This window comes from Podarcis muralis, chromosome 5 (assembly GCF_964188315.1).
Source record: "Podarcis muralis chromosome 5, rPodMur119.hap1.1, whole genome shotgun sequence".
In the NCBI taxonomy this organism is placed as follows: domain Eukaryota; kingdom Metazoa; phylum Chordata; class Lepidosauria; order Squamata; family Lacertidae; genus Podarcis; species Podarcis muralis.
Window position 1 is genome coordinate 43,911,947 of NC_135659.1, and position 13,036 is coordinate 43,924,982.

A 13,036-nucleotide genomic window follows, 5' to 3' on the forward strand; every position below is an offset into this window, starting at 1 on the left:
GGAACTGCATGAAATATTGAGAGGAAATGTTAAAAGTGGCAAAGATCCAAAATAATTTTGTAAATATGATTTCTATTATATATCTATATTCATACTGACAACACCATAACAAGAAAAACCTGCTTTCCCTAGAGGTGATAAGTGAACGCATGAATTGTATTGTTTTAGTCTGCAGGTGAAGGTTCATATGGCTGAGTGTTCCACCATATAAGATAAAGAAAAAGATGTAGAAAACTAGATGCCAGGGAAATGGCAAGGCTAGGACCCTTCTCCCTGAAATCAACTTATTATGTGCCAGGATTTTTAAAAAACTTTTGAATATGGAGAAGCATCCAGTTATGTAAGCGTCCACCTTCAGGTTTAATACTCAGTGAAGACGAGACTAATGTTTTCAACTTGGGAAGTTTTTCACAGTAGCAAAGAAACTGATAATGGTGATGAAAACTGATGCTGGGTTCTTTGAAGGATGTTAGCCCTGAGACAGTTCAGCAATTGGCATAGAGCTGGTCACATTTCTGGAATGCTGCTGGGGTCACATACCAAAATCAGCTATCTTGGCATTCATGTTTGCATCCAGCAGCACATTCTCTGGTTTCAGGTCTCTGTGAACTACCATATGCCGATGACAGTAATCTACAGCTGACAGAATTTGCTGGAAAAGACGCCTGGCTTCGGCCTCTTCAACCTAGAAAAATGCACAGGAAAGGAAACAAGGCTCAATGCTTTTGTTTTTTTGTCCTGAAAGGATACTCAGCGAGGCAAAATGTGCCTCCTTAATGGGCCACAAGAGACAGAATTACAGTAAGCAACACTAAACAAACAAGTAAACAGTGGTGAGCCATCCCAAGGAGACATTCCATTGCACTATTCTCTTATAATTAAGTGTGTCAAATAATTAAAGGCCATTTAAGCTTTAAAACTGTGCTTCCTTGAGCAATCAATTGTTCAGCTCATTACTCTGAAAAATTTCTCTGCTACAGACTGCAACCCATGGCAGTAATTTTCCAAAGGCCTCTGCAAACTGAAGAAACTAGATTGCCCTTGTTACTTTTGCCTTCTACTCCTTGACTTCACCCAATTTGGTAAAACCAAACATGGGGACCAGAGACAGCAAAGTAGAAGGCCCTGCCTTCTCATCTCACACTTTTGAAATCAGGACTGACCTCTAAAGGTGGCCATATTTGGGCATCGGCCAAAGCCCAAAACTTGGCCCTGTTGTTGCTCCTCTCCACCACTGCAACTGGCTTGTTTGTTTACTTTTCATTTTGGACTGGAGGGGGCTGAGGAAATAAGTGATGGTGGCAGTAATAATTAGGATCAGCAGGTGCTGCCACCTGCTTGCTAGCTCTTTTACTGGCAAGTCAGCAACAGTAACAAAGCCCACTCAAGGAAACTTGCCCAGGCACAGTTTAAGATCTGCTCCCCAGCCCCATGCTATTGGGGATGGATCTACAGTAGAATGAAATAGGAATGTGCCAGAGTGGGGTCACATTTTCACCTTGTCCCACAGCTCCATATCGTACAGTGTACCTCAGGTTACAGACGTTTCAGGTTACAGACTCCGCTAACCCAGAAACAGTACCTCGGGTTAAGAACTTTGCTTCAGGATGAGAACAGAAATCATGCTCCAGCGGTGCGGCAGCAGCAGGAGCAGGAGGCCCCATTAGCTAAAGTGGTACCTCAGGTTAGCAACGGACCTCCAGAATGAATTAAGTTCTTAACCCGAGGTACCACTGTACTAGTGTTGTTGAAATGAGCCTCATGGTCCCCTGCCCCTATCCCTCATGCATATGAGGAGAGCACCAACTAACTACAGTTTCCTGTCATGCCTGAAGTTGAGAAACTATGGTTTATTCAAACTATGGTTTGTTAACAAAGCAGGATATCATATCATGGTATGAATCTGGTTTGTTTAAACTAAACACAGAACAAATCACAGTTCCTTCAGTTCAGACATCACAAACTAAAGCAAAAGTGGAAGTTTTTAATCTCTTCTTCTTTGTGCATATCTTAAGGGAAAGAGAGTAGAATGAGCTATACCAGACCAAGTGAGGGAGATCGTATTTTTTATGGCACCTACCAGGGCCGGATTTAGGTTTGATGAGGCCCTAAGCTACTGAAGGTAATGGGGCCCTTTATATGGCCAGCTGTCCTTTGTCAACAACAAATTGTCGCTGTTTTTTGTGTTGAATATATGCTATATGGTAATTTATGGACCTAATAGGTATCTAAAGCCATTTGCACATGTTGCCACGCAACCAGTCCATGCAGAATCTAGGCACCCTATATATAGAAATGAGCAAATCAGTGATATTTTAGGGAGCAGGCTAGCAGGCGGGGCCCATTACTTACAACATAGGAGCCTACACAACACAAAACACTGTTGCTGTATGTAGGTTTTAATTTATTTATTTTTTATCTTATACTTTGGAAATGTACATCCAATTGTTGTTGTTTTTCCTTTAATTTTTTTTTTTTGGGGGGGGGCCAAGAGAGTGGGGCCCTAAGCTATAGCTTGTTTAGCTTATATGTAAATCCGGCACTGGCACCTACCGATACATCCCACAAGGAAAAAAACCCTAGGACAACAAGGACTATTCCAGGCTAGACTCTTCCTGATGTCCTAGTTTTTATACTTGCAGGAAAGTCTCCCCCTCCCCACTAGAGAGCATTCAAAAATGGCACCCCTAGCTGCAGTCTCAGTCTGCAAGATCCTAGCAGTTGTTGTGAAACAGCCTGAGTTGACTAGGTCTGTTAATAGAAACTCTATTTTTAAACTGAATTCAGGCCATTAATGGATGCGCCTCACCAGTTAATCATAGTGGTAAAACAATGGTAATGATAGTACATGCTTAACATTTTACATATTTCTATAACAAGTATAATTATATAGCAGATTATAATACCCTCTCAATAAATTATGAACAAGGGATCAAATTAGGAAATATTATGACTACAGGGTACAAAAATTCAAATACTGAATTTTATGCAGTCCAAGTGGTGAGGTGACAATCACATAGCATGCAGCAGGGAGCATTTCAATTCTGCTAATAGCTTCCGAAGGATTAAAGAAAAAATAGATATGAGATCCTCTCTAACCTGTGAATTGGCGCTATGGAAAGAGCACAATCCTAAGCACGTCTATTCAGAACTAAGTCCTGCTGAGTTAAAATAGACTTATGTACATGTGTACAGGAGTGCAGTCAAAATCTGTTTATTATTACTGCTTTTGCATAGAATTTAGATTCTATGTTTTAAAAAACATTTAATAATTTCTATTTCAGGGAAAATCTGGGCAACAAAAATAAAACACTGTTCAACCATGAATTGTGCTGATTGGCTGTAAAATGTAAATTTACAGAGGCAAGCACTTCTGTCTTGCTTCTGAGCTTGAACTATCACCTACACTCTAGGAAATTCTGTGGCTCATTGTCTTTTCTGGGCAATTATATAGTAAACTGATGGTTATCACTAAATTATACTGCAACGGCAAATGAATGCTCAGCATCGTCTGAAACGGCTGTTCTACCAGTGCAATGTCACCCAAAAAATTGCACCACCACTACAAGCACACACGTCAGAACATATTTAGGACTGGATCACTATCACCAAACTGCTTTCATTTGCCAGAACGCATTCAAATATAAAGAGCCAGGAAGCTGCTACTGGTTATTGCCTTGCTTCTTACATGTTTATTCAAATGATATGCAATTCAAGGCAAGATGGATCAGCAAAATGTTTGCACTGTAAGACTGTGTAGGACACTGCAGTGCCATCAGGCCAGTTGCAAGTCATTCCAGATAGGTCTGTGATGAAGCCAGTTCTATTTTTGGCCTTAATAACCTTAAAAAGAACCCTAATTTAGCAAAGATATTATAGATCGGTAGAATTCACTTCCCTCCCGCCCACACATTTATCCTTAATGGAAAAAGTCACTTACATGTCCATTTTTACAGATGTAATCAAACAATTCCCCACCAGACACATATTCCATTACCATGAAAAAATCTGTTGGTGTGCTGATGACCTGGTACCTAAGAAAAAGACACACAAAAATTATGTTGTTTTTTATCTGCATCTTTTTCAATAGTGAGACAAGAGCTGGTGCTTACTTAATCTTACTAAATTAACATTTTCCTTAAAATTAGCACTTCACGCATAACTGCTTTCCACTTCTGAAGGTGAATTTTATTATATTCTTTATGATAAAAGCAGATATAAACTGTTTCTGGGCTCTGACAGATTTACCTTTCTTCTTCCGTAAGCTTATTGAATCTCTTGGAATCTTTGCACAATAATTATACCTCACTTATGACTAACCCTCTTTTCAAATTTCCATTGTGGCTACAGATGTTCAAGAATGTTTGAAAAGATGGGAGATAATACTCAGACTCGAGTAATATGGTAAAACTCAATCGTAGTGGCAAGAGGATAGGGAAGTCCAAGTATAATAGTCAAAATATTTTACTTTTCAGAAATCCATTTTTGCACAGAACCACAATATCCCAGAGAGTGAGATGCACATCTAACAAGCAGACTCAGTTGCTTCGCCCAAGAAATTGCTCAAATGCGCATCAAACCCTTCCATAAAATCCAGGAATTTACTTCAAATCCATCAGCTAGTCCGAGTTTTATTTCTGTTCCTCAGTGAGCACAGAGTATAATCCAGCCATTGTATGTTACTATCACAAGCTCCCAGATGACGAGATGAACGTTTTACAACAATATTTTATAACTTTCCCTCTGCTCTAATCTGGTAGTCATAAATTAACAGAATCCCAATAGAGATCCTGCTTACTGTGGTTCAGAAAAGCAAAGGCTGTAGTTCTAAGTATAAGTAAAGGTAAAGGGACCCCTGACCATTAGGTCCAGTCGTGGCCAACTCTGGGGTTGCGGCGCTCATCTCGCTTTACTGGTCGAGGGAGCCGGCGTACAGCTTCCAGGTCATGTGGCCAGCATGATTAAACCGCTTCTGGCGAACCAGAGCAGCGTACAGAAACGATGTTTACCTTCCCGCCGGAGCGGTACCTATTTATCTACTTGCACTTTGATGTGCTTTCGAACTGCTAGGTTGGCAGGAGCAGGGACCGAGCAACGGGAGCTCACCCCATCGCGGGGATTCGAACTGCCGACCTTCTGATCGGCAAGTCCTAGGCTCTGTGGTTTAACCCACAGAGCCACCCGTGTCTAGGAAGTAAACTCAGTGGAGTTCAGTGGAATTTACTCCAGAATAAATGTGCCTGGAATTGCATTGCAGGTTACCCTTGAAAATATTAATACAACACACAGTAAAATAACAGGAGCACACAGGGTCCCTGAGGGCAGTATCCCCATTTCATGCAACACACAACAATGGGAGTAGTGGCAGCAGTACTTACAATTTGATAATATGGGGGTGTCGGAAAAGCTTCAGATTTTGGATTTCTCGTTTGATCTTTCCAACCACATCCAAGCTGCGAATTTTTTGCCTATTTAAAATTTTGACCGCTACTTTGTGCCGGGTGAGCTGGTGTTCTCCAACTAAAAGAAAGAAAGAAAAGTTTCATGTTTTATTGAAGTACGTACAGTACATACTGTAGGGACGTGGGTGGTGCTGTGGGTTAAACCACAGAGCCTACGCCTTGCCAATCAGAAGATTGGCGGTCCGAATCCCCATGACATGGTGAGCTCCCATTCCTCGGTCCCTGCTCCTACCAACCTAGCAGTTCGAAAGCATGTCAAAGTGCAAGTAGATAAATAGGTATTGCTCCGGCGGGGAGGTAAACGGCGTTTCCTTGCACTGCTCTGGTTCTCCAGAAGCGGCTTAGTCATGCTGGCCACATGACCCGGAAGCTGTACGCTGGTTCCCTCGGCCAATAAAGCGAGATGAGCGCCGCAACCCCAGAGTCGGTCACGACTGGACCTAATGGTCAGGGGTCCCTTTACCTTTTTTTATAATGTATACTGGATAACAACAACAGACTATCATGAGGGGGTATTTGGCCCTGAACAGAAACAAAAATAACAAAAGGTAATAATATAATTTTAAGTCTAAGGTGAAATGTTCTCCCCACCCCAATTTCATCATCCTCTTTGTGAAGAGGGATGTTAGCTGCCAGTGATTTAATTTTTTGTTTTTATTTTTGCCAACAAGGGCAAACGGTTCACTCCAGTGAGCAAATATGCTCCCACTGCAGTTGAAAGCCACTTTCTCTCTCTTTTCTCACAAGACACAAAGTTGAGATAAGAAATGGCACTATTTCAACCTCACAGAATACAGTGGTACCTTGGGTTAAGTACTTAATTCGTTCCGGAGGTCTGTACTTAACCTGAAACTGTTCTTAACCTGAAGCACCACTTTAGCTAATGGGGCCTCCTGCTGCTGCTGCGCCGCCGGAGCACGATTTCTGTTCTCATCCTGAAGCAAAGTTCTTAACCTGAAGCACTATTTCTGGGTTAGTGGAGTCTGTAACCTGAAGCGTATGTAACCCGAGGTACCACTGTATGTGTCTGTGACATTAGAATGGCCATCTTGGGGGCAGAGGAACTTTAAAGGGAGACTGCAACTTGAAACAGTTGGATTACAATGCATCAAGAGTTCAGTGCTATTATTTATGGACTGCATTAAGACAAAGGGGTGTGTTTTTTTTAGTAAAGTCATGTGTTAATTGGCATACAAATGCCAGCATGTCTGAATTAACATTTTATGAATCACTGCTGCTAATTACGTAATTATCACTGTCTGTGCTTTTCTGCATTTCATTTCCTCTGACCTTACTGTTTACAGCCCTCCCTGCAAACATATCTGTAACTCAGAAAAGTGTGTGTCATGTTGCAAGAGACCAACATGGCCACTCCCTCTGGAAACGAAAAACAAACAAATGGGAGTTTTACAGAACGTCCCAAGCTGTATGGTTCTAGCAGAAGCCATTATGCTTGTTACAGCAAACAATGAAATGCCATTTAGGATACAATTCACTGAACTCTCACACAGCTTAGCATTCTAATTTAAAAGTCATGGAATGTTAAAACTAGGCAAGAGACTATCTGTGACAGTGACTGTGGCCCCGACTAAAGAACGGAGAAGAGTGGTAAATGCAGTAGCTGTATAGGGTGAGCAAGTCGCTATTATTAGCAGAGATAAGAGCAGTCTGGAATTCTTTCCTCAATATGAGTGTTCTAAAAATAAAGTGCTTTGCCACACTTCCAAATAAAAACACTTGGGCTTGTTTCCTTTTTATGTACTCGGCTAGGCTAGGAAATGTTAACAGGATGCTATGCTCTGCATCGCACAAGTGTATTTATTTATTTTACAGATCAACCATATTTTTATCCTGCCCTAATAATGAAGTAAAATACAAAGCGTAGATTAAAATTCATATAACAAAAAGATTTCAGCAACAAGAAATAAATGAATCAGGTTTTAGATTTAAAAATCAAGAGGTTACATTTTTTTCCACCTGTCACCAAAAAGACTGCAAGCCTCTCTGCAGAGAGCATTCCACAGCTGGGGTGCCACTGAAAAAGGGTTTTTCCTCTAGCTATATGACTTATGGGGCAGTGAGCATTTATTCTGATTTGTTTGCAGGGAGGCTAGACAATGGTACATGAAGGTAGCATTATCCACCCTTTCTAGTGCATTTCCCCATCACATTCCTTTTTGCAAGAAGTCTGATATTTGGGGAAGAGGGTTTGTTTCACAAAGGCACTAAATCAAACCAACCATAACTGTGCAACATTAATATGCCTGTATATGGTTGAATCCCACTTGACAATGGGCGCCTCTAGTGAAAATCTATGGCTCTATCTCGACCTTTCTCTAGCAAACATAAACCCTAGGAAATGTTCCCAACCGATTGCTGTGAAACGACAGGAGGGCTAAATAAGAATTATCATTCCTTTTCCTGTTATGGAAATTCACTCTGCTCCATATCCCTCGATTGCCTGCTGCAGCCACTATGTGGTTTCATAAACAGCCAAACACAGAGTGAAACCAAGTCCTTCAATATGTTTCTGTGCAAACTTGAGGCATTTGCTTCAGCAAAATGGGTGCACATCATATAGCTTTTCATGCTTTGGGTGACCAAGTGTGAAAGAGGATTTGGTTTTTGTGCTTTATGCAGCTGCATAAAAGGGGGGGGGGGAGAATCTTTTCTTACCATTGCTGCAATATGATGCAGATGCCAAAAATAAGAATATTTTTCTTATATCTACACAAACACTAAAACATGCAGGGCCATGTCAGCTTTAGCATCTGGTCACCCCTTCATATTCCAGGTTGTAACGATGCTCCCAGGATCCTAGCAAACCCATGTTTAGTAACTTTTGTTTCAGCACCCTATTGCAGTGCCACAGCCAAAAAAATATGGGCCACAAATTAGTCTAGTAAGAGTTATCCTAGTTTGATAATTCCTATATCTCTAGCAGCAACTTGTTCTGCATACATTAGCAGGCGATAATGCGTTCATCTTGAGTCTCTAAAAATCTTTACCTGCGACTTCCTGAATGCTGCGTTTGTATTGTACAGGAGCAAAGCACGACATGTTTCCTGACAATTGTACTGCTAATATTTTGCTCTGGGAGATGAAACAACAAAGATGCCAGCTGTATATACACATGCATGAAATAATCTGGGCCTTAGAAGTAGTGGCAACAGCACTCACTGAGTTCACAGCTTGCTCCTGCAGCTGAACTCACACACATTACACGTCCTTTTGAGGATGCAGCTAAGGCTTGTGTTTTTATACATGGGGAGGGGGCAGAGTGAGGGCCTAATCATCCCTTGATATTTTAGGGAATAACTGAGTGGGAAAGAGACTAAGCACAAGATAGCAATGCTGCTGATCACTGAGTGAATGGGTCATAGCCAACGTTAGTCATACTCAAAGTAGACCTATTGAAATCAGCAAGCAAATTACTTAAACCTATTGGATTTCAGTGGGACTACTCTATAACTAAGGCTGAATATCACCCAGCGGGTATGAAACATCCTTGAAATTGGAATTTTCTCTCTGCTATTTCTGTCAGAAGGAAGTCTATCATCTTATGCCAGTGTGGTGTAATGGTTAGAGTATTGGGCTACGACCTGGGAGAGCAGGGTTCAAATCACAACTCAGCCATGAAGCTCACTGGGTGACCTTGGGCCAGTCACCATCCCATGGTTGTGATGAGGACGAAATGGGCGGGAGGGAACCACGTACACCACATTAAGATCCTTGGAAGATAAAAGGTAGTACTGTATATAAATGTAATAAATAAATGCTTATCTGGCATCTCCCAGATCAACAATGCAAATATGTTCCAATGGGACAAAGTCCCAGTTGTATGCTTTGGTGACCACTTTGGGATGATCTATTCTACGACCTGCTGTAGTTCACACAGAACATTTGCTAAACTCCAAACCAGCAAAGCAAACAAACCAAAGTATTAAGCTGCAACTGAGTAGCCCATCTTTCATTTGTTATCAATAAAAAAACAACCTACATGTGTCTGTTTGTGGTTTTCTTAGTGCCGATACATTAATAATTAATAATAAACAAGTCTGCTTTGTAATCCATCATTTGCTTACAGCAAGGAACTGATACAGAGATATTATTGTTTCGCTCCCTTGGGACTTGTTAAGACTACTTGAATGTCTTAAGAGATGCAGGCAAGAGAGACAGTGTTATTTGTTGCGTAGTGCGGTAACTCAGGTTCCTAATATAACCACGAAGCAGAGGCACAACAACTCCCTATGATACACTATTTAACACATTACTCTGTGTGTGTGTGTGTGTGTGTGTGTGTGTGTGTGTGTACGCATCTGTGTTTTAATTAAATGGCATAAGGCAGGAATGCTGAAAGACAGTATTTCCTTCTGAGTAGGTCTACTCAGAGGGTGACCTTAGCAACATTATAGGAAATGGTTCAGCTCAATTATTACAATGGTCCTTAAGAAAGTTAGATACTAGCTACTGTGTGCTGCGCCCTAACCTTTCATACCCACTGAAAAACAATTTTTTTCAACCTTGCAAATAAGCCCATTAAAGTTACTAGCCCTAAAAAAAGTTTTACTAGCCCACCCACATTAGTAGTCTGTAGCACACTAAGGAATGATGACAACAATCCTATACATACTTATTTAAGACTAAGCCTCACTGAGCTCATTTCTGAGTAAAATATGCATAGGATCAGGCTGTTAAGGGGGAAAGAATAAAAATAATTTCCTGCTTGGGATCAAATCTTGCTCCCTACAAGCAACTTGGCAAGTGGCAGTTGACAAGCCTGGAATTTACTTTGCAATGATTGGGATATGATTTGGGCAGAGTATGACAGATGGAAGGGTCTGTGTGATTAAGAAATCAGTGTGGTTCTGGACTTAAACTGAGGAAACTCAGGTTCAATCCTCACGCAGCGACTGGGTGGCCTTGGCCAGTTCACTACTTTTCCACTTCAAGCTTTTTGCGACGATAAAATGGGTAGAATGAACCATGTATGTCACCTGAGCTCCTTAAAAAAAATGTAACAAATATGGCTGCAAGTGTGTATTTACCTGGGAGTAAACCCAACCGAACACAAAGGGACTTATAGCTGAATAAATATGCATAGAATTGTGTTGCATTAACTTCATGCTAACCTTGGAAAAAAATACTTCACGATGTGAAGATTCTCCATGGATTTGCAAAGAATCAGACTCATGTATGAGTGACATTTTCTGCAATTCAACACTGGAAAATAACTCACATATATCTCACAACAACAACTTCATAAATAGTAATAATAATAGAAATAGCTTCTAATAGCTTAGCATCTCTTCCTGAATTAGCCTTTGGTGATAAAACAAGCTTTTGTGGACTACAGTTCACTTCAGCTTTAACACCTCAAAGTCTGTTGAATTTATAACAGCATAAGCTTTCATGAAGTACAGTCCATTTCAACTGATGATGCCATAATTAAACTGTTAGCCAAGAGTTTTGTGACCTAACACAGCTATTCCTCTTGAAACTGTTTCTTTGGTGACAGCATGCCCATGAAGTTTATTCTAAAAGGCTACTTCAGGGCAGCCAAAGACCAAGGTTATGTGAGTTGAAGATGTCCAATGTTGTTGCACCTTGTGCAAATGCTGGAGGGAGCAAGATGTGTACATCCCAGAGCAGCCAGAGGCAGGGCTCACAATGCATTGCACATCTTACAGGAAGGAAGGGCGGAAAGGCTGTGTGATTCATTAACTGGAGGCCAAACAGTGTGGGTAACCGCATTCGGCTTGCACACATTTTGCCTCTATTTATCCCCTCCTGTCCTTTCCACAGTGTCACGTTCCCTTCTCATCAGGGCAGAGACCCCTCTCCCGGACACTTTTATTTTGCTAAAGCATATATACACAGCTCATGTGTACTGTCAGCGCTGACTGAAAGAGAAAAGAGGAAGGTATGTGTGCTGGATGCTTGCCAGGTGCTCCCAATTTCAAGCCCAGAGCTTTTTGTCTTCTAACGCTAGGAGAACTTCCAAATACCTCAGTTGGTAGAGCATGAGATGCTTAATCTCAGTGTTGGCCAAAAGATTCCTGCATTTCAAGGGGCTGGACAAGATGACCCTCGTGGTCCCTTCCCATTCTACAATTCATGACTCTTAGAAAAAGACCCTGACTCTCTAAGCCCCTGTCATCATTCCCCAGCATCCTATTGTGGGTTTCTGAAGGCTGCGGGGAGGAGAGTGCAAAGGTGTTTATGGGAGGAGCTGAGGGGAAATTGCTGGACTGGGTGCCAGACTGAATGGAGGGTCAGATGGAAATGTAAAGCAGGGGTGCCAACTTGAATGAAATATTGGGGGGGGGGGCAGGTAAGCCCTGCCACACATAACTGATCACATTCCATGACATAATTGATCACATATACACGTGTGTGTGTGTGTGTGTGTGTGTGTGTGGCATTACCAGGGGTGCCAACTTGACTAAAATATTGGGGGGCCTAGGTAAGCCCCACATAACCGATCACATGACATGCATGCCATTTGAAGGGCAATGCCCATGAACTTTGAAACGGGGGGGGGGGGGGCTCAAACATTTTATTGTGAGTTGGCTCCTATGCCAGTGGTTGCCTCAGATAAAAAGGGATATACTGTGGGGTGGGGGGGGCACCGGGGTGGGGGAGGTGTTCGCTTCAGGGGGTGGGGAGGAAAGGTGCAGGGTGGAGACGCAGGGATAACTGAGCGCGGGGCTGTCGCCTGGTGCCTGCGGCGCGTGTGCGTATATTGGGGGGGGGGGGGTGCGCGCTGCGCCTTGGAGAGGCGCTTCCTCGCGCGCGCGCTCCATCTCTCCCTCTCTCCCTCCCCTCCTCGGCTGCAGCCCCGAGCCCGCCCCTCCCGCGCCCCATACTCAGCTCTTGACTTTGCCGAAGGTCCCGACCCCCAGCGTGTCCCCCAGCACGTAGTGGCCGATCTTCACCCGCCCGTCGTGCTTCTGCGGCTGCTTCTCAGCCATCTTCGCTCGGCGCTGCCGCCGCCGCCGCCGGCCGGGCCGGACCACAATGCAGCAGGGCAGGGCCGGGAGGGGAGGCGAGGCGAGGCGGAGGCAGGCAGGCTGGCAGGCAGGCAGGCGGCGCGGAGAGGGAGGGCAGGAGAGGGAGGGGGCCAGGTAAGGGACGGGGGGCGCTGAGCTTCTGGAGGCGCCGGGTGGCCCCCAAGGGAAGGAACTTATTCTATAAAATAGCATCGAAAGGAGAAAGGGCTCGTGCCCCCACAAACCCCGGCAAGCTTCGCTGGACCAGACTGTGGGTACGGCGTTGCACTCGGCACATGCTCAGAGACAGTCTTGCGGTTTTAGGTTCTTTACAGATCGTAGAAGCGCAGAACTCAGGGTCATCTAAGTCCACCCCCCACCCCCCTTGCAGTGCAGGGATATGCGGCTGCGTTATCAGCACCACGCTCTAGTCTAACCAAGTGAGCTATCCAGGCTCTCCCTTCCTTATCTTACGGTTACTGTTTTATTTTCGTAAGCCGCCTTGTGAAAGAATCATAGAATTGGAAAGGAGCACAGTGATCATCTAGTCCAGCCCCCTACCATGCAGGAATCTTTGGCACA

The 13,036-nt window shown here is 43.2% G+C and overlaps 1 protein-coding gene across 2 annotated transcripts in view; it reads right to left on the reverse strand.

Moving 5' to 3' along the window:
- The window catches only part of PRKAA2 (protein kinase AMP-activated catalytic subunit alpha 2), a 30,124-nt gene extending 17,631 nt beyond the window's left edge, over positions 1–12,493 (reverse strand). For both annotated transcript variants that reach the window (XM_028733351.2, XM_028733352.2), the window contains exons 1-4: positions 12,337–12,493; positions 5,379–5,520; positions 3,941–4,034; positions 541–685 (exon numbers count right to left, since the gene is read on the reverse strand). In XM_028733351.2, coding sequence (XP_028589184.1) covers positions 541–685; positions 3,941–4,034; positions 5,379–5,520; positions 12,337–12,436 — 481 coding nt within the window. In that variant the 5' untranslated portion in view covers positions 12,437–12,493. The remainder of the gene's footprint in view (positions 1–540; positions 686–3,940; positions 4,035–5,378; positions 5,521–12,336) is intronic.
- Between the last annotated feature and the right edge of the window lie 543 nt (positions 12,494–13,036).